Source organism: Vipera ursinii (assembly GCF_947247035.1).
Source record: "Vipera ursinii genome assembly, chromosome: 2".
NCBI lineage: Eukaryota > Metazoa > Chordata > Lepidosauria > Squamata > Viperidae > Vipera > Vipera ursinii.
The window spans coordinates 50,715,007-50,737,684 of NC_139513.1; the positions used below are offsets into that span (position 1 = coordinate 50,715,007).

The 22,678-nt window shown below is 40.3% G+C and overlaps 1 protein-coding gene across 1 annotated transcript in view; it reads left to right on the top strand.

Annotated features, from left to right (window-relative positions):
• GRIP2 (glutamate receptor interacting protein 2) overlaps positions 1–21,138 on the top strand; it is a gene marked incomplete at its 5' end in the record, with an annotated part of 556,895 nt that extends 535,757 nt beyond the window's left edge. Inside the window, 5 exons of the mRNA XM_083353822.1 lie at positions 2,388–2,541; positions 7,261–7,381; positions 10,905–11,141; positions 17,140–17,286; positions 20,579–21,138. Of these exons, the coding sequence (XP_083209948.1) occupies positions 2,388–2,541; positions 7,261–7,381; positions 10,905–11,141; positions 17,140–17,286; positions 20,579–20,776 (857 nt within the window). The 3' untranslated portion in view covers positions 20,777–21,138. The remainder of the gene's footprint in view (positions 1–2,387; positions 2,542–7,260; positions 7,382–10,904; positions 11,142–17,139; positions 17,287–20,578) is intronic.
• Positions 21,139–22,678: the final 1,540 nt, after the last annotated feature.

Below are 22,678 nucleotides of genomic sequence, written 5' to 3' on the forward strand. Positions count from 1 at the left end.
ACAACTATGTTATGGATTTTTGAGGGTCTTTAAAAAAAACAACAATGTGTCTGTAGGACTGGACTGACTATATCCCTGCTGTACTTATTATTGACACTATTATGATGTGGGTCTCTTAAAACCTTAAAAGAAAGATTATCAAAACACCATACAAAATCAGATGCCTGTATTTCTAACCGATGGTGACCATTTGCCCCAGTAACGTTGGAAAGGAGTATATTAAGCTTATAGGGTTTATACAAGAGTAAGAGCTTATGCTGGTCTCACACAAAATTGCACGTGCAGTAGTGTACACTCTCTTCTATGGCCTTGGCCAATGGGATATATTTCAATAAGTTGCTCAACAAAAGATAATATTTACTTTACAAATGTTCAAATAGAACATTCACTAGAATGCCTTCAAAGGTTAGTCTTCTGTACCTGGCCCTCTCCAGCTTCATTGGGCTACAATTCCCGTAGTTTCCAGCTAGCATGACAACGTCATGGTAGATGGGAATGATGGGGGATGGGAGAATGATGAAAACAAGAGACATGTGTTATACATACATAAACATATATTAATACTAGGCATGATGAATACATGACACAATCCATTCTACATTTGGCATGTTCTTTTTTTGTTTTTGTTTTTTTATAAGAAGATAAGAAATGTTCTCTTTCTCTTTTTTTTTCTATTTGACCAGGTCAGAATAATTTTAGGATATAGAATTCTTTGTTCACTATCGCAATTGGGGATTTAGTGGTGAGGCATGAAAATAACAATATTAAATTCAATCTGGTCTTTCTATTATTACATTTTATAAATTTCTCTTGTTTTCATGGATGTTATGATTGATTCTACAAAGATATACACTTTGTTTATAGTTGTTGGTACATGGAATGAACAATGGTTTTGGCAGTCTCCCTATCCTAAATATTGGGAATGCTCTGGATGGCATTCCTCCAGTCATTTCAAGCCAGTTGCCAAAGAAAACTGATCAGTGTGATGTGGTTAGGACATGGGATATAGTGATGCCAAACTGAAGGTTAAAAGTTCATTCCCAGCCATAGAAACCCACTAGGGTCTTCACTAACTTTCAGCTCCTACTTCACAGAATTATTTTTTTTTTGGAAATACTGTTGGAAAAGAATATGAAGCATATTTTGTTGCCTTGAAATCCTGGCAGAAATGAGCAAAGGAGTGGCTAGAGTAATTGCATAAAAGGGGAGCAGAGCTTTGATTGCATAGTGATGGTGACCATCTTGTCTTTTTTTTAAGTCTCCTCTCCACAGACCCCTCTGTCAACAACGTTCTAACATTTTTTTCAGGGGGAAATTGAGTAGCATGAGCAAATAAATGGGCAGCACACAGACCAGGGGAAGAAAACACATGCCTCTGAATGCTCTCAACTTGTAGCAGAATGAGGAGCCTGCTAGCCAACTCACCTGAAAATGCCATTTTCTGCCTCCTCATCATCTTGCATCGTTCTGCTTTTGTGCCCCCTCTACTTTCCTTCCCTGCTTTTTCATTATCGTCTCGAGTCTCTGGTCTCCCACTCATTCAAATCCGCACATTTTTTTCCCCAGTTTTGGATTCCAATCTTGAGAAAGTTTCCTTGAAACCTTACCGGTAGTAACAAATCCATTCTTTAGCAATGATGAATACTTAAATAAATCAGTTCACTTAAGTTTTGAACAAACAGGAAATTGTCTGCTTAACTAGCTAGTTATTTCATCCTCTCCCACCCTCCCATCACTTTCTGATCCTTTAGAACAATCTTGGATGAATTACTGAACCGAGGGATGGACATTATTTTAAAGTGGGCATTAATGCTTCCTTCTTTCACTTATTTTCTTGACACTGGGTGACTATCACATGAACTCAGAAAAAGGCACAGCTTTTTTAAGGCCAGTATGATGTAGACCACTCCCCCACCCACCCACAGTCTCAACTAGTACGGCTAGTGGCAAAAGGATCAGATTCCTATCCCGTTATTGAAAGCTTTTAAGGCAATATAAGATTACAGCAAGGTCAACAATAGTAATTGATACAGGAAGTCGGTTGACTAGCAAAGCAAGATTTTAATCACTTTGAGATTATTGATATTATTACTAGTAGACTCTTCCTCCAGATGCTTCACTGGAGAAAGTCCAGTGTGACTTGGCTGGAACATTTCTTCGCTTTCAAAGCTATCCAGCATATCTAACATTTCTTTAAGAGACAAGAGGAGCTTTTTGTACTGTCCAGATCAGTCCCACACTTCATTCCCAGTTTTGCTGACAAGAAGCAGTTCCATGAATGAAAACACACCAATGTACTTGTCATCCAGTATACACTTCTCAGCAATAGCAACCAAATAATCTCCTTCCTCTTCTTGTTATCTTCCCCGCTTCCCCAAATCCAGTAGGTACCTACTTGCCTCAGGCTATGGGCATTGCGCTTCATCCCCATGAATGGAGATCCAGCAGGCAGCAAAGCAGCACCCCCCCTGGAGACCCCAGGAAGAGCTATCCTTTTACACAGGGCAGTTTCAATGAGGAAGACTGGGAGAAGCCGAGCAGGTATGTCCAGCTCTTTGGGGGAAGGACAGGGGAGAAATGAATGCATATTGCTATCAATTGCAAGAATCAAACATTCAGGCATGCTTGTTTTAAGTATAATTTAAATGATTCACTGCAGTGGAATAGGCTTTAAACGAGCCTCTTCCCCCCCCCCCAAACTCCAATTCTCATTGTCAATGATTATTAAAGCATTTCAAAGTAGCGGCTTCGCTGACTTAAAAGTTGATAGGAAACATCAGTGAAATGTGTACATGGCATTTGTGCAGGAGGATGAAACGTCCTTGTCTTAATCAAACATTAATCATATTTGTGCTTTGCAATGCCCATACATTTCAGGGTGCAGAGTTTCAGAAATGCATGAATTAAGTGAGAAGGAATTAACAATTCAGAATCCAGTAATTTTCATGAAATGATGGAAATTTGCTTCCAAGGGAATGACTGCATTCTACTTTCAAGACCCTCCATATACTATATGCCCTGGAAGACATACACTGTTAGGGCCACCAACAGATTTTTATTAATATATTTGCATACCAGCTGGATTGGCTTTTTTCAAATATACAATGATATGCAAAGTCATTCCCCCCCCCGCCAAAGGTGACATCTAATGATCCCTGTGGGTAAAGCAGTTCAACGATTACTATAAGAAGCTGAATAATGCCTCCCAAATAGGACCTCTATTGTTCATGCCGATCAGAATTTCATCACATTCTTACATTCATGGATTTCTATCAATTTGAATGTTTCTACCTCCACAATATAATAATCAGCAGTACTGTGAATTTATCTTTAAAGTGTTTGGATCTACTTCTAGTTTACTGAAAATGGAATACTGTATATCATACAGAACTAAGCTTGCACTTGTGTTTTGTGAACATAATGGAGATTGCAAGTGGTATAGCAGCAGAAGCATCCTCAGAATCCATTCGTTTTGGCAAAATGATGAAAGCAGCATCCTATCTTCATAATGCAAGCTTGGTTTTTTTTCATATGTGCATGCAGTGTAATAATGCATGTCCAAAGGAGATGAATGCTGCTTTGTCATTTGCCTCCCTCTTGTCTTCACTCCGGTTTGTGTGGAATAACATGCACTTGATGTTCTGAAGTCAACATTTGGCCTCCTTTCAATGTTCCAGTTGCCTTTCTGGCATATTGCTTTGATAATGATACTCTGTTATTCAGTGTTCTATATCTGATCTTGGAGCAGCAAGATTCTAATGGCCAGCTGCAAGGGTGTCCGCCAGGTATGGTTGAAAAAGTCAAGATGGCAGCCACAACAATGGGATTAAGCTCCACCTGGTGTTTTTTTTTGTGTGTCACACAGAAAAAAAATGGATGGAGCCTTGATCACATTGTCATGACCCCCTCCTTAGCTTTTCTGACCACGTCCTTAGCCCAGTGTGAAAATTAATGCATGATTATATGTCTAAAGTTATCTATTTCCTGCTTGTTTGTTTGCGTAAGGAAAATGTAATACCCTTAGAACTGAACATGCAAAGCAATGTCCCGGTACTGAAAGCAAGCTTCTAGTCATCCCTGTCAACTGCAATGCTATTTACAACAGCAGAGAGACTTCTAGAATCGAGTTTAATCTATGCTACCCAGTTTTATTCTTATCCAATTTTCAAGTTTTCTTGGTTCAATTGCTTGAACCTGCCAAGGAGACAGAATTGGTTTTGTTTGATACCTCAGGCATACTCCATCTGAGAATGGTCTTCAGCCAAGGGGCCTCAAATTGTTTAGATCATAAATCTTTGAGGTGGAATTTTGAAATGCCAACAGTGACTTCCACGGTGGATGGACATGAAAAAAGGCAGTCTGAGACAAAAGAACTCCATAATTAAGGATTGGAGGATGATGGGAGGAAGGGATTGAGATGAGGCTGTTACAAGAACAACAGAAGGCAGTGGCATAATTTTTTTAAAAAAATCTTAGTTCAGCATTCTGTCTATTTGTGTCACAGTTCTTTGTAGTGTTAAACCATTAAAATGATAATCATTCCCTTGGCATGGATTTCCAAAACCATTTCATGACTTTAGTTCATTTGTAATTCCTGTTTTCCCTTTCAAATCTAAGAAGGGAAACCTAAACCTGGTGTGGGGTTTCTTGGAGGAAAAATACCAGGGCTTGTTGTCTGGTTTTCTGACTTAGAAAACTGACTAAAGCAAAAAATGTTTTGTTTAACCTTTCTTTTCCTGGGACTGAAGTCCAGTTCATCTCATGTCAGGGTTGCAAAAAAGATTCTGCTTCCTTTGGCACCATTCCTCCTAAATGTAAGACTATCTTCTTTTTCTTCTTTCTTTCTACTTGAGAGGAAATGGCAGCCTCTTAACTCTTAGAAAGAAGAGAGTAAAATGTAAAATGTTGCAATACAATTTGGGAATAGCTGGATCTTCCTTTCTTTCCCAAAGGAAAAAAACTCTGCCACTTAATTTTCAATCCTCAAGAATTAAGTCTGGTTGTGTTTGTTTGCCCTGTTTCAGCTGTATATTTTGCTATATTACAATGTAACTGACTCTGAGAGGAATTACTATAGCTCTTTTACATATTGGAAGTAGCATTGTCCCCAACAGAACAGAGTATCTTAAAACACATTTTAGCCTAACCGTGGGGCTGTTTGCCCTTGGTACCATGTTTCCCCGAAAATAAGGCCGGGTCTTATCATTATAATTATTTTGCCTCCAAAAGAGGCATCGGGTCTTATTTTGGGGGGATTTCTTACTCACCTTGGGTACTGACAGCCAGTCCACTTCTTCTGGGGCCGAAGGAGCACTTTCATGCTGCAGCTGCATTCCAGCCTGCATTTTGCAGTCAGGCCTTTGCGGAAGGCCTCTGCAGCCGAGGACCGAACTATGGATTCAATCCATAGCTCAGTCCTCTGGTGCAGAGGTCTTGCAGAACCGAGCTATGGATTGAATCCATAGCTCGGTTCTCGGCTGCACAGGCCTTCTGGAAATGCAGGCCTGGCTGCAGAAGACACCGCAGAAGAAGTGGGCTGGCAAGGAGAGGCCTGGCTACAAGGTAAGTGGGTATGGGGTACGTGGGGTAGATCCACCCCCCACCCCCATCCTAGCTAGATTTTTAGGTGTGTGCCTTGCCCCCAAACTAGGGCTTATTTTTGGGGTAGGATTTATATTAGGCCCACCCCCATAAATCAAGCTAGGGCTTATTTTCGGAGTAGCTTACTTTCACGAAAACACGGCAGTTCTTAGCCCTTCTTGGTTATTCTATATCCTAGTTGGGTCTTCCCCATTTATTTATTTATTTAAGCTGCCTCCTTCACCCTGGTGTCAACTGGTTTTGTGAACTACAGCTCCCAGAATTGCCCAACCACCCATTGAGCATGATGGCTAGGAATTTTGGGAGCTGCTGCCCAAACACCAGTGAGAATGCACATGGGAAAGTTACATCAGATGATTGGACTGGGGTTGCTGATTTAGCCAGCACTTTTTTTTGTAAAAGAAAAAGGTGCCGGAACTCACACATGTCATACAACCTGCCTTGCCTACCCTACAAGGTTCCATCCAAAAAAGGTGCTGGAACTCCGTTCTGAGCGTTCAATGAGAGAAAAAGCCCTGGATTTAGCCATCGTTTTTGAAGAGGGATGGCTAACAATAAGCATAGCTCTGCTCTACCAGAATATGCTTTTCACCATAGTTTTGAGTTGTAAACTGTTGGAAATAAAAATCCTGAACAATGAACGTAAGAAATGAAACCTATGTTGTTTTTGATACACCGGCTTGGCTCAGTCTTTTGTATGAAGTCGTGCTAATTACAGGTAGTCCTCGACTTACAATAAGTTCATTTAGTGACCGTATGAAGTCTGAGCGGCACTGGAAAAAGTGACATGACCATTTTTCACACCTATGACATTGCAGCATCCCCACGATCATGTGAACAAAATTGAAACGTTTTGGCAACTGGCTCACATTTACGAGGGTTGCATTGTCCCAGGTCGTGTGATCCCTTTTTTGCGATCTTCTGAAAAGCAAAGTCAATGGGGAAACCAGATTCACTTAACAGCCCCGTGGCTACCTAAACAACTTCAGTGATTTGGTGTGGCAAGAGAGGTCCTAAAATGGGGCAAAGTTCGCTTAACAGCTGTCTCATTTAGGAACAGAAACTTTGGGGCCAGTTGTGGTTGTACCTGTATTTTAATTGCTTGCCTAATCAAGGGAAAAATCATTTCTATATACATCTTTTTTACATTATATGCTCCCCTCGAAACCTGATGTATTTACCATTTTCTCACCATGTCCGTTACCCTCTGTGTTTTTTCTCTCTTTTCTCAGGTGTTCTGTGTCTCAGATCTGAATTTTGTCCCATCCGCCTTTGTACTAACAGTCTCTGAGGCTCCTGGTTTACCCATCATGCATCTTTTTTTTTCTTTTACTTCTCTATTTCACCAAAAAAAAAACACACACACGTCTTCCTAAACCTACAATCTTCCTACAGGCACTTCTTAATTTACCCTCTTGAACTTGACATTGCTACGCCAGTTTAATTCTTCCTTTTGAAGGACTTTTGCCCTGTTAGTGAAAGTGCATGGAGGTTCTGTGTTTGGACTCTTTCTTGCCTGAAAAATTCATGTTGTTTGCTTTTGTATATGAAGACTCTGCCAAGTCTCTGCTTTTACTGGCGAGCCACTTGCTGTAGCCTTGAAGCTTCCCTCCTGCTCCAGAAGAGTGCTGACAATCTTTGGTTCCTACGTTACAACAGATATCCCATCCGACAAAATGGCCTTGAGATGCCACATGAGGATAATTTTTGGCGCGTTTTTGGAGAAGCTTTGGAGGACTTGGAAACATGCGGCCAATCTGAACTTTTGAGGGAGATTGAGGTAATGACTGTTCGAAAGCGGGCATGCCTAGCAGCACTGCTGTGCCTACCACGTTTTCCCCTGTGTGCTTGTGCGTGTGTCTCGACCCATGGTGTAGAGAGCAGAGAGCACAGCTAGGGACAACAACTTGGTTTATCTTTACAGGTACAGTAGTCCTCAATTTACAACAGTTCACTTAGTGACCATTCAAAATTACAGCAGCACTGGAAAAAAGTGACTTCCCCAGGGTCCCATGATCAAAATTCAGGCGCTTGGCGACTGACTCATATTTATGACGGTTGCAGTGTCCCAGGGTCACATGATCACCTTCTGCGACCTTCTGACAAGCAAAGTCAATGGGGAAGCCAGATTCATTTACAACTCTGTTACTAACGTAACAATTGCAGAGATTCACTTGATAACTATGGCAAGCCAGGTTGTAAAATGGGGCAAAATTCACTTAGCAACAGAAATTTTGGGGTTCAATTCTGGTCATAAGTCGAGGACTCCCTGTACTCTGCATAGTGGCCCAAACAATTTGTGTTTCCCTTCAAATTAAGGTCTCACGTAACTTGTAGGGTAGGCTTGGTTTCTGAGTGCAAAGTAGTCCTTCTCACACTTTCTGTCATCACGGACCAACTAAATGGATGTTCAGGAAATGCAGGGACCAGCCAGTTGAACCATCACTCCTTCCCAATGTTTTTTGGCTTGAAGAACATGGGAGTTGTTTGGAGTATGACACCTTTCTAACTAAATGAAATAATGATTATGGGTGCCTTGTGGGTGTCTTTGGGTACGTCTTCCCATCCCCTCTATTTTTAAGGGTTTTCTTAAAGCTAAATTTTATCAAACAAAACACAACAACAACAACAACCTCCCTCCAAGTGTTGATTTGCCCACTGATTTACTTTATGTGCCACTTGCCATATAATAACAGGACACAGAAGAAAAGGGGCAAATGCCCTCCAGCCCAATAAAATGGCCGTATGGGATGTTCATCACTGCATTTTCTATTTATACATTTGGTTTTGGCTTGCTTGTGTGAGATCACAGTTATATTTTCCCTCCGTCCAGTGCGCTCCCACAGAGAGGGCCTCCTTAGGGTGCCGCCGATCAAAGAATGCCGATTGGTGGCCCCCAGGGGAAGGGCGTTCTCTGTGGGCGCGCCAGACCTTTGGAACTGCTTACCGGTTGAGCTCCGGATGGCCCCCGACCTTCGCTCCTTCCGGCGCGATCTTAAAACCTTCTTTTTTGAACAAGCTGGCCTGGTCTGATGGGGTGGGGTTGGGTTTTTATAAATAGCTCTAATTTTAAGATGGATTAATTATTATGGGCATAATGGTTTAATCGCTTTTAATTTTTGTATTCGGTTTTTTACTATGTATTGCCCTGTTCACCGCCCTGAGTCCCTCGGGAGAAGGGCGGTATACAAATTAAATTATTAAATTAAATTAAATTAAATATTTAACTCAAGGTGGACTTAACATTTGTAATGGCTCTGAAGATTCATTCGCATTGTCAGTTTCCTGTATTTTAGTACTCACGATGCTATATTTATGAACATTCAAACACTTCGGTGAACCGGTTTTCAAAAGCATTCCTTTTTTGCAAATGACTAACTGCAATCCAGCATGATAAGTGACAGGAACAAAAAAAACACCCTACAAACATTTTTAAAAATGTTTGTGTAAACTAGAAAGAGCAGACACCATCACTAATCTATCGCTTTGTAAAAAGCAGGCAGATTGGCAATATTGCAGTTTCCTACCCTTCTTTTAAGTGATACCATTTCAAGGACTCCATGTAAAGTGCCCCATAGGGTGTCTGCCACCGATCTGTGAGCTCCACAGAGAGAAATCTCTTAATGGAAATTGAGAAGGGTTGCCCTGGAGATTTTCATGGCATCCAAGGAGCTGGCAATAGCAGAGAATTCCAGGAGGCTATCTTAAGCATTCTTTCTTTCCACATCAAGATATAGGGACAGTTGCATCTAGGGACCAATGCCACAAAGTTTAGGGCACAACAGTAGATATGAAATGCAAGAAATAAGCAACAAAAATATTTGGTTTATTTCTGCAGTTTTAATAATCATTTCCCACTTGCTCCCTCATGCACAGAAACATACATGCCATCCCCTAGCAAGACTGGCCAGACTTTGATGTGAAGTCAAGGAAGATAGTGTAGCAGCCAGTAGACAGGCTGGATCAGAAATCTTGTGGTGAACTCCTTGACTCCATTCTCCTTGTTGTTATTTCCTTCAGTATTTCATACATTATTCATAAGCATTGTCTCTGAGTACATGCTTCCTTTTTTCGATTGAATTTGCAGTTCAGTTATTTTTGGACGTGTATGCATCTAAACTACTTCCTGTTACTTGTTGGCCTTAGAATAACTGGTTTTCTGTTATTGCTCAGCAGTTCTTGTCTTCCTCACAGTGACACAGAGTTCACTATGACTTTCCTTTGATTCTATAATAATAATAATAGAATAATAATTCAAAAATTATTCAGTAATAATTGAAAAACTTTGCAAAATACATCAAGAAATTGCAGCTTCCTGCAATAACTCCAGCAAAACTACAAAAACCTGCACTACTCGGAACATCTTACATTTTAAGGAGATATCTGGAAGATACCTAGGATGCTGGCAGCAACCCATGTCAACCATTAGTGCCAGTCAATTTGAGTGTTCAGTTGACTGAGTTTCATGTTTTATGAATAAAAGTTTTATAATAATAATAATAATAGAATGTGGGAAGAAGGCAAGACTTAGGCAACAAGCAGACTGCTGGCCAGTTGACTGGAGCTGATTACAGGGGAAGCTGGAGATCAGAGCACCAGGTGGACTCACCAGAGGTCCACAAATCACACATTGAGGACCACAGATATAAAGAAAGCAATAAACTTAGACAGGTTTTAGAACACTATGCTCTCCAAAATTCAGAATAACCTTTTATAAGGCTGTAGTCAAGCTGCTTGACATGCCTTTCATAACATTGCCCAGGTAAAATCTGGGTTTGCTATCCTTTTTCTTAAACTTAACTTAAAAGATGACTCATGATTTCTTTGGAACAATCAAATTCCTTCTAAGGACAAGGGCAGCTACTTTGCATTCAAGGTGACATGACGTGGAACACTGCAACACGGTGTCTCTTCACATACTGTGACACACATTGGGCTGTGTGTCCCAGTGGACATTTAACATAGTCACAGAAGCCAGTGGATACATGACAAAGCTGAGACAGAAATTGCCATTCAGTAGCAAATACATCTGAAGTGTCTTACAATGTCTCAGAATGTCCTTGTTTGCCAGTGTTTTCTTAGCTCTCTTGAAGGAGAGAATGCTAGGTATATGTAAAAGTTGGCAAAATATGAGATTGCCTTAGGAGAGCTCTGGATATTTGTTGGAGAAAGGCAGAATTTAATATCTGCAGTGCTGGAGATTTTCGTTTCATATCAACCTATGAATTCTGAAGTCTTCCTTTTTCTTGTATATGGCTGATCCCATTCTATTGTTTTTCTTTGTTTGCTTTTGTGTCCTATAGGCATCCATCATGGCTGGCAGTGTACATAATCTGAGCCTTGATGGGGGCAAATTGCCCAGGAACTCTGTGAACCAGTCAGGACTGAGCCCAGCGAGGAAAAGCAACCCCAAGAGCTCAGGTGAAGTGCAGAGCAACAACAATGTGACCCCTACTAAGAATGACAAGGATTTGAAGATAAAGACGATAAAGGATGAGATTCAAGAAATCATGTCTCCGACTCCTCTTGAGCTGCATAAGGTGTGTGTCTTGCACATGTGCATGCTGAATAGTGGTTTCATAGTAACTTTGGCATCTGTGGGATAATCTCTCATGACCCTTGTATTTTATTTTATTTTTTAAAAAATAATTAAAGAAAATACAGTGGTTGCTTCCCTGACTGCTTCACGGTGTTTGAGGACCAAATACCCGTGTTTACCCCAAAATAAGAATGGGTCTTATTTTATTTTATTTATTTTTTGCCTCCAAAAGAGTCACAAGGTCTTACTTTTGGGGGATGTCTTACTCCCCTCCGGCACTGACAGCCCCACCCAGCCGGCTCACTTCTTCTTGGGCCGAAGGAGCAGCTTCATGCTGCAGCTGCATTCCAGCCTGCATTTTGCAGTCAAGCTTTTCCGGAAGGCCTCTGCAGACAAGTACCGAGCTATGGATTCAGTCCATAGCTCAGTCCTCAGATGCAGATCTCTTGCAGAACCGAGCTATGGATTGAATCCATAGCTCGATTCTTGGCTCCAGTGGCCTTCTTGGAAAGGCCTCTGATGGCGAAATGCAGGCCTGGCTGCAGAAGATGCCTCAGAAGAAGTGGGCTGGCGAGGAGAGGCCTAGCTGTAAGCTAAGTGAGTATGAGGAGCGTGGGGCAGACCCACATACCCCACCACCACCCTAGCTTGATTTTTAGGTGTGTGTCCCACCCCAAAACTAGGGTTATTTTTGGGGTAGGGTTTATATTAGGCCCACTCCCCAAAATCAAGCTATGGCTTATTTTCAGGGTAGGCCTTACTTTCAGGAAAACAGGGTAGTAGGAAGTGGAGTATTCCATTGAACCCATAGCATCAAGTATCTCTCCTGTGAGGATTCAGCTTTTCCTCCCAATTCCTTAGAACAATGCTGACTTAGATAACAGCTCAATGAGACGTGCTAAGGTTAGCCCCTTCATCTCCAGAGAAGCTGTATAAAACCATGGAAAGTCACTATTGACCAGGTAAAAAGCAGTCTCCAATGACAAGAGAAGCAGCTTTTATGTGCCACTAGTATTAGAAGAATGGAGTTCCCCACATGCCTGGCTTAAGAAGAGAATTACCATATTTTTCATAATTGTCCAAATAGCATTTTATTGGTGGCAGCCAGAGACTGGGTGAGGATGTCTGTACTGGACCCACAATGATGTTTTCCTTTTCTCGTGTTTATCATTCTGAAAAACTGGAGGCTCAAAATACAAATTCTGTGGTTATCAGAGATATCTAATGACACGTAAACCATTAACCTCTTGCATGGGAATATTTACTCTGGCGCCGGCCTTTCCCACAAGACTTTTGGTTACTGGAACTACTTCAAGATTTAGTTAAAAATCAAGCGCTTTATTTACATAGTCAAGGGTTCATTTGAGAGCAAGCTGAGGCAACCTGTTTTAAACTGGATGATTCCTATTTGCTTTTTTATTTTACTTGTTAAAACTAAAACTAGCCATGCTTGTGGTCTCTTATTATTATGGTCAGTTATTAGAAAACAATCCTAATTCCCCCATCTTTGCTTTTATTTTACTACCTCAATGAATATGTCTCAGTGGGCCTTCTAAGATGTGAAATCTGCCTTATACTGCTTTTACAGACCTCTTAGTTCTCCTATTGTTTTTCACAGGGGTAAAAACCCAGCAGAAGCCATGATTTGTATTGAGAAATTAAGAAATTCAATAAAATATGGGTGGTTTTATTTACAGTAAATGTGGAGGCTAATCCTGGCATTTTGTTTAGGTTCAAGTTAAAACGGTAGCTAGTCCTTAAGTCAAAGCTTCTTGCTCAGCTCAAGGCATCCACAACAAGAAGCTGATCAATCTCCACTTATAAACATTCAATGAATAAGAGGCTACTGGATATTTAATTCTACCATCAAATTGTTACTATTTTTTAGCAAGATTTTCCCCTAATATTCTGTAAGAAATTATCTTCCTATAGCTTGGATCCATTATCCAAGTCTCAACTTGGTATGTCCTTCTTTCAGATATTTAAATAATACTATCATATCCCTCCTCATGGGGTAAACAATCCCAATTCCTTCATTCTTTCTTCAAAGTATGTTATTTTTAGCCCACTGATGATCTTCATTGTCCTTCTATAAACTACCAGTTTCTCTGAGTCCTTAAATGCTGTGCCCAGGAGAAGACATTGTTGGAGGTGAGATTGGATTAAAGGAGGATAAAGTGGAGCAATTCTCGCAATTTGGAAATTGAATTTCTATAACTTTTAAAATTGAATTTCTCTTTTTGTCAGCTACATTACACTGCTGCTATTTATTCCATTTTCAATCAACCATTATTCCAGTATTTTTATGTGCTGTTTTCAAGCTAGATATTCTCCATCCTGATATCAATGCATTTGATTTCTCTTTAAAGAATGTTGCATTTTTCTCTATTGAATTTCATTCTGTTAACTTTAGCCTCTTCTGTAGGATCAGGATTGCTCTTAAGTTCTTTTTCTTATCTACTAAGATATTAGCTATCCTACCAGTTTGGTGTCATTTGATAATTTGATAACAAGCGTTCCTTAAGGAGCCCTTCTATTTCTTCAACAATCCATTCAGAAAAATAAAATAAAATAAAATACATATATACATATTCACACCTCCCTGCCTCCCTGGTATAGTACAAGGCCTAGGACTGAATCCCATATGACATCAATTTTATGAGGAACACTTAATGAATTTCGAACGAAGTGTCAACTTAATTGTCATATATTTAAAAGCCAACTGTCCACCTAACCCAACTTAGCTAGTTTGCTAATAAAAAGTGTAATGGATTACTTTTGCAAATGCTCTGCAAAACTGTTGCCATCTAAAGCCTCTGACCTCTAAAGGAATTCTTTCCCCTGCCTTCCTGAAATGAATTTCAATTGAAGACTTTTGGAATATATCCCTGATTTAAGAGAAACACAACTATTCACTAAATGAAAAAATAGCAACTTTAAGGCTGTAATATTTAAGGCTCCCATAGCATATCTGATTGCAATATAGATATATGCTGTTTTCATTAATAATATAAATTCTACATTTTTTGTACTAAATGCCCTTATGGAGAAAATAAAATCATAACTCTTTTGAACAACATTATTTTTCCTTTTTTTTTTTAAAAAAACCCCACTTTACATAATTAGTAGCTAGTTATATTTTCATTTTCTGCCCTGAGAGTTCCTTCAACCAGGCAGTTCTCAAAATATACATCCCTTGTTCAGCAAGGTGGTTTCATTGCTTCCGCCAAGCTTAGTGCCTTATAAGAGGGTTGGAAGGAGAGAAGAGGCAGGTAAAGGAACTTTTATCGCCTCAACTGGCCATCAAATATCCACTCTGTCATAACCTTTTTCCAGTCTTTTCATAGATAAGTTGCAGCATGTTGGCTAAAACCGAAGTGATTTCACTCAGTGAGAATTGATCATTAACTTGTCCAACGCTGGCATTCCAATCCAAAAAAAACCCCTCTGCATCCCTGTTACAAAATATCCTTCACCCTAATTCAACCTATAGTCAGGTTTTGAAAACAATAGCATTTTTTTAAGCTTATTTCCTTCTTTCGTTCTGTTTTCCTGTCTGACCGTCAAACAGCTTTCTCCTGCTTCTTTGGCCCAAGGTGATGTGCACTTTTCATTCTCTTTCACCTCCCTAATTAGAAATCTGTCTCCTTTCATGCCTTCTTTTTCATCTCACCTAAGCCTTTCCTCTTCTCCAGCGAGCACCATAGAGTTAACCCAAATGTAGTGTAACTAATAAAAGTGTAACTAATAACTCTCTTTGTAATTGCCTTTATTGGTTGTAAATTTCTGATTGCTTCTTTACCTTTTCCATAGCCAAATTCTCTTTCTAGCTCTGGGATGAATAGGTTTTTTTTTTTTTGTTAAAATTCCCAATATGTATCTTTGGGGGAGGGGGGTACATTTTGGCAGTTAGCAATGGACCATATGAAGAGGACAGGCAGTTCCAGTGCACAGAGAAAGATCATCTGAGGGTATCTTATCAAGGTTCCTTCCCCCTTCTCAAACCCTGAACACAGGATGGCTAATGATACCAATTTTGACACCAAAGGGTTGTCCACTTTTCAGTTTTTAGGAACAAAGAGCACATTTGGAATTTGGAACACACCAAAAGACTTGTCACAAAGTAGCTTGACCATTAACATGGCTCTCGTGTTGGGAGAGATCAGTCACAGCCATTCACATAAGACAAACTGGTGAGGAAGTTCTTTATTCCAACTCTGATCTTTCTCCTTCTCTCCCCCCACCCCCAAAAGGTATCCTCTACTTTTTTTCCAGCTCAATTTGTCTTTTGATATAAAAGCACAACACAAATACTGAAATGCACTGGGTTGTTGTGAATACCCTCCTTCTTTTAAAAGAATAAATATGAACACATATGGAACCAAAGGAATTCTTAGGGATAATCATGATACTAGTACCTTGTTTTGAAATTTGATAACCTCCCATTAACAAAAATAAATATCTAAAGAATGTTAAAAGGTGAGTGGATAAGGAAGGGTCCAGGATAGACATGTCAAACTCGCGACGTCACGTGACGTCGTGCGACGTATCGGAACTTTTTCCCATTGCCGGCAATGGGATGGGTACGGTTTCTCTGTGACGCTCCGGCCCGCAGGCCGGCAGTTTGACACCCCTGGTCCAGGACATATTGAGGATAATTTGTGATAACACAGTCAAAGATTATCCACTGTTAATTAATCAAAGCCAATCACAGACTTTGTATCTTTCAGACTGAATAATAATAATAATAATAATAATAATAATAATAATAATAATAATAATAATAATAATAAAGTTGGAAGGGATCTTGGAGGTCATCTAGTCCAACCCCCTGCTCAGGCAGGAAACCCTATACCATTTCAGGCAAATGGCTGTCCAGTCTCTTCTTAAAAACCTTCAGTGTTGGAGCATTCACCACTTCTGGAGGCAGGTTGTTCCACTGGTTAATTGTTCTAACTGTCAGGAAGTTTCTCCTTAGTTCTAGGTTGCTTCTCTCCTTGACTAGTTTCCATCCGTTGCTTCTTGTCTTGCTTTCAGGTGCTTTGGAGAATAGCTTGACTCCCTCTTCTTTGTGGTAGCCCCTGATTTGTGTAACTGAATGATGCAGTTTTGAAATCTCTGCAATAAACAAATGGGGTTGGGTGGTTGAATGTCTAGTTAGCGAAGCTTTCAAGGATAGTACTGAGTAGTTGGGAAATGCTCAAGCTTAGTGAATATAGGAGCTTAATTACGTTTATGTACCTTTATTATTTTTATTAACATGTGGATGACTGAAGTTCCTCCACATAAGTGTCTTCTATCCATCTAGAAATCATGGTTTCTATTGGCTTCATGATTGTTCTAAATAAAACAGTGTTACACTTTTGGAGCAGGATAAAAGTTGTATTAACTGGGTTCGTGGGCACAGTTCTATGGATGATTCAATTAAAAATTAAAAATGCTCCCGCAATACAACACATTTACAGCCCTTATTTACCTGTAATCCAATTTTTCTTCAAGGAAAAGAAAGTAGCAAACCTTGATAATAATTTTTTTTAACCAAACTGGTTAACTAATTCAGGTTGAAAGAGAGTAAATTGTTCCATGGCAATGGCTGAGTAAGACTTGAATTCAAGTCTTCTGGGTCTGAAAAGTAAGGTAGAGTAGTACTGTTGACACCTCATGTTACCCAAGTTGTTAAATATCTGTGGAGACTCTCAGTCATCCAGGTCATGGTTTGTCCCAAAAGTGTTTTCTTCAAAAGGCAACTGGACTTTGTTTTTCCTTGAAGACGTTTTGCTTCTCATCCAAAAAACTTCTCCAGTTCTGAAGAAGCTTCTTAGGTGAGAAGTGAAATGTCTTCAAGGAAAAACAAAGCCCAATTGCTTTTGAAAAAATACCTTTGGGACAACCAAGTTGTTGAATATTTTATAATGTCACTTTCCCTCTTCAGCATCTCTATCTTATATACCCAAGTTCATTTTTACCATCATTCCAATGAAAGTTACCTTTTCCTATAGATGACAATTTACAAGGATCCCGAGACTGAAGACTTTGGGTTCAGTGTCTCTGATGGCTTGCTAGAAAAAGGTGTCTATGTGAATATGATCCGTCCAGGTGGGCCAGCTGACCAATGTGGACTCAAGCCTTATGACAGAGTCCTCCAGGTAATCAATCACAAACACAATCACTAGTATTCAGCTAAGCTTTTGCTCCATAATTCTGTCCCTCCTCCACCACCCTGTCATCATAATCGGAAAAGCCACATAGTTATTTTTAATTATTTTTGTTAGTCATTGTCTTCTTTTCCACGTTCCTCCCAAAGGAGTCCAGTGCAATAAACAAAAAGAAAGAACAAGCAATCTTCAATAAAAGCAATTAAATAAACAAGCAACAATAAAAGCAAACTGAAATAGAAGTAGGCAATGAAAAACATTCCAATTAAAATAAAATTCATGTTACAAAACAACAAATCTCTGTGATTTGTCTGGGAGATGGAAGATTGGAAGGACAGATGGCTTTCCCTTCGGGCACAGAAGAAATTAAAAAACAGCTGGTGAAGGGAGAAACAAAAACAGGGTCATGACTGTAGCCAATTTCTTTTCCCCTCTGCCTCAGCCCCAAAGAAAACCTTTTCCCAACCTTATTATTTACCACAGGAAGGAATTTGTTTTTAAACCAGCAAGAAGGGGAAAGCATGTAAAGGGACTTGCCAACTGATTTTTCTTTTCTACATTTCTTGATTGTCTCAGAAATGAGCTACAGGTAGTCCTCAACCTACGACCACAATTGAGCCCCAAAATTTATGTTGCTGAGAAAATTGTGAATTGAGTTTTGCCCCCATTTTATGACCTTTCTCACCAGAGTTTTTAAGTGAATCGTTGCAGTTTAGTAGCAATAGCAATAGCGCATAGACTTATATACAGCCCAGTCAGCATATCGCCCCCAACAATCTGGGTCCTCATTTTACCGACCTCAGAAGGATGGAAGGCTGAGTCAACCATGAGCCTGGTGAGATTCGAACTTCTGGCAGTCAGCAGAATTAGCCTGCAATAATGTACTCCAACCACTGCTCTACGATGGCTCTAGAAACATGGTTGTTAAGGGAATCTGGTTTCCCCATTGACTTTGGTTGTCAGAAGGTCGCCAAAGGAAATCACATGACCCTGGAATGCTGCAACTGTCATAAATATGAACCAGTTGCCAAGCGTCTAAATTTTGATCACATGACAGTGGGGATGCTGCAACGGTCATAAGTGTAAAAAACAGTCATAAGTCACTTTGGTCACTAAATGAACTGTGGTAAATCAAGGGCTGCCTGTATTTAGTCCAATCCTGATTCAAAGCTTTGCTAGAGAAGATAAAGGAGGCCATTGTTGTTTTTTTCTGCCAGTTAGCCTCTCTCCTTTCTCTGACATCTTTTCTTTACCTGCAGGGGAAAAACATTTTCCATTATTATTTAGTCACTAGGAAGATAGGGAACCTTTTGTCCAGTACTCAGGGAAAGTATATTGATCTTCAGTCTTTAAAAGCCACTTCTGTTAACCTCTTGTTTTCCTTAGAAATCAGTTTATTATGAAACATTTAGTAGGAAAAAAAACGCCATTATTTTCCTTTCAGAAACATAAGCGACAGGGAAAGCCCCTTCCGTTAGATGCATTTTGCCCTCTTATCTGCCCATCCTTATGTCCATAGTTTCTCCACTGTTGCCCTTGAATCTAGGGCCATGCCTGCTTCTTTCTGAAGATAGTCTGGTTTTCAGTCTCCCAAGACTTATTTTTTTCCCCAAGACTCTTTTCGCTTTTGTTTATGCAATCAAACACAGCAGTTCAGGAATCAAAGTGGAAAATAAGAAAGCTCCCAGGAATTACTCTAAATGCAGAAGTGCTAAAGCAGGAGAGTACAACAACCCACGGGCCACACAGTTGCCCTCGAGGCACATGCACACTGGGGGACAAAATTTCCAGGCCTGCTCTTGAAATTCATTTTGAGAGAGAATTTTGGATTTAGAAGGAGATTCGCTTTTGGAACCCCTCTCCAAAGATCCAACCTCAACCACATTGCAGTGATGTCCCGACATAACTAGCGGCAATCCCATAGCCCTGAAAGGCCTGCCCTGTTTTAGAAGAGCATCGCCCTCAAGAAGATTCCACCGCCCTAATAAAGGGCGGCCACCCTCTGGCATGATGGACCAGTCCTGCTTAGATATTCCGAAGAGGGAAGGCCTTCTGCAGGCCAGCTTGTTTGGGATGAGTACATTTGTTTCTCAGCCATTCCTCCTAAAATATCGAAAGAGGCACTTGGTACGGTTTTCCCGCTCTTGTGCTCCAGTTATTGCTGTTACCTGTTTGTGGTGGTTGTTCCCGTAGCACTGCAAAAGTGTTCCCACCACTATTGGTGATCATCCATATTGTTCATGTCAGAATTCCCTTTGGTTGTGCCATGTTATAGAGAAAGTAAAAGGGAGAAAGAGCTCTCCAAGGGAAAAAAAAACTCCAAAATCCTCAACATTTAAGCAGTCCCCTTCTCTCTTGGGTTACCAAAGTTTACAGGTCAGCTTTTCATAGCTGAAAAACTAATGTGGCCAGTATATTTTGGGAGTGAGCCTGCCTGATAAGGGATGTGGTAGGATTCCCATTTGGCTCTGAAATTCTTGTCTGGAGGTTAAGGGGAATACCAGAATACAACATTTCATATCCTTATACACTTCCCCGCCCCCCCCCCCCCAAGGAAATACGGTAGATATTTTCCTTCAGTTTTGAAATACAGCAGAGCATGATTTGGCTTGGGCTGGGTAGCACCATTTATTTAGCAACCGTTTAAAGCAGGGGTCTTCAAACTCAGCCCTTTTATGACTCATGGACTTCAACTCCCAGAATTCCTCAGCCACACATATTGGCTGAGGAATTCTGGGAGTTGAAGTCCATGAGTCATAAAAGGTCTGAGTTTGAAGACCCCTGGTTTAAAGCTATTGACAGAGCAGAAAAAAGTGACTTACAACCAGCCCTTGTACTTATGACCGTTGCAGTATCCCCATGGTCATGTGATTAAATTTTGGGGACTTGGCAACCAACATGCATTTACAATGGTTACAATGTCCCCAGGGTCACATGATCATTTGTGACCTTCCCAGATAACTTCCGACAAGTAAAGTCAACCGGGGAAATCAGTTTTTCTTAAGCACCATATGATTGACTTAACAATAATGGTGATTTGTTTAATGACTGTGGCAAAAAAGGTTGTAAAATTAAGTGTAACTCACTTAACAACCACCTTGCTTAGTGATGGAAATTCCTGTCCCAATTGTGGTCCTAAATGGAGGACTACGTGTCCATAGCAGGCCACCTTTACTGCCCACAAGGTTATTTGGCAAAGAAGCAGCTGCTTCATTTTATCCCCATCTCTCCGTATTTTCCTTCTTTTTCCTCTTATCTCACCATGGATTTTCCCTTCTTTCAGGTGAACTGCATCCGTACAAGGGACTTTGATTGCTCTCTGGCTGTTCCTCTGATATCTGAGGCAGGAAATAAGTTGGACCTTGTAATCAGTCGAAACCCCCTGGCTTTCATTGCCAATACTTGCTTACAGGAGCCAAGCAGCTTTCCAGACCAGCCGTCAGTTGGAGGGGAGGTGAAGACAAGCGCACAGACACTCTGAAGGACAGCTAAGCTTGGTGTCTGCTTTCGTCAAGGTTCTGTGGGAGCAAAGGAATTAATGGGTGTCTGTTGTGTGATGTGTGAGAGTTTTTATTTTGGTTGTCGTTTGTTTTCTTTTGCACTCGTGCTTATGCTTATTCTGCGTAATGTCAGTTGCGGTGAAGAGATGTTTCCTTTCCCCCGACCAATCACATTTTGAAGTCAACACAACTTGGCTTTGAAGGTTCAAGCTGAGATGGAGTGAAGTAGTCAGGGATGGAGCCAGTTGCTGACAACAACACCCAGAATAATTCACCCACAGGAGAACAACCTTACTCATCATATGAGTGTTTCCAATGCATGGGCTAATAGAGCACAATCTTATCTTCCCCGGCCTTGAAGGACTTGGATACACGGTGCTGTTTTTGTTTTGTTTAATCAAATTAAGTTAATCTTAAAATGGATTCCCCTTTTTCTGTGAAAAACATCCATACAACACTCCTTGAGCCCCTTCTCCAGTTCCCCTGCACACTCTCACAGATCACTGTCACGCATCCCTTTGACACTAAGTGCACATTTTACTTTTGGATTTAATTTAAAAGACAACCTATTCATCAAGGAGATGAAGCTCTGACAAACACCTTCCCCATAATTTATTCTTTGGGAGATATCAGAAATACTTTTTACCTTCAAAATCCCCGTAATTTATTCTTTGAGTGGTAACAGAAATATGTTTCACCTTTAAAATATTGTCCAGCTTAATTTCTTACTGAGTTTCTTACTTTCCATCTACCATTTCTTGAAAGCACTTATTATATAGCATTGCATGGGGAAATATGAAATCTCTTGGACCACACTATTTATTTTTGAGCACAGAGCCCGCAAATTGTTCCCAGATGTCATTTTTGTACACAATTATGAGTGGGCAGCTGAACATAAGTCACTTGCATCAAAGTCTTCTCCCCCCCTAATGATCTGTGTGATGGTGGTGGTAGAAGGAACCTTGGTTACTCTGTAGCATGAGACAGTGTCTCTAGATTGATATTGTACCTCCAAGTACATCCTCTGTGGGTTGCTCCAGTGCAATGTGTACAATTGTTTAATTTCATGATGATGCTTGACACTTTGTTGTAACCTATCAGTAGCAGCATTCCCATGTTTTTCAATAATCACCTTTTCTTCTATGACTTGTGAGCATGATGCCTTTGTAAACCAGGACCTTGCATCAGCCTCCTGAGTCAAATCCTCTTGTAGTGCTGTCATGTGTGATTCTCACATTCTTTTAATTATCTGCCTACAGTTAACAATTTCAAAAGAGGCCGTGATTTCTTCATTTCAAAAGGGGAAAATGCCAGGATTTGTGGTTTCTATCTGGCCAGTCATTGCCTATGCTAGTGGGTTATGGAACCCCACTTTATTGTGACTATTTCAGTTGACCTTTACTTGGGAGTTTACTTCATTGAATGGGAAACCTGGCTTCTCTCTTCCTTTCTAATAGTTTTAATTTTGTTGTCATTTTCTGCTGTTTTGATCCATATTGAGATGCCATGTTTTGGTCAAGATTGGAAACACCTGTTAGATGAGTGCTGATCCAAGGAGGTTTCTAGCTGTGAGCATATATATCTTTTTTTGCTATTTCACAGCACTGCTATCTCCAGTGATTTTCTTATCAAGATGTGCATGAGTCTTATTGGGCTGTCTCTAGCTGTAGCCATTCTCTCTTCTCAAAGTATGCAATATTCCATACCATTGCTGCCATAACCTAAATAATGTGCCATAAAAAAAACAAAAAGAGAAATACAGATGGATGTGTGGAAAATAGGGGTTTTATATGCAATATTCTCATAATGGCAGAAGCTCCATGTGGCTTCAATTAGGTTTTTAATGAAGACTTTTAATAAGGCTTTAAAAATTGTCCTTGTAT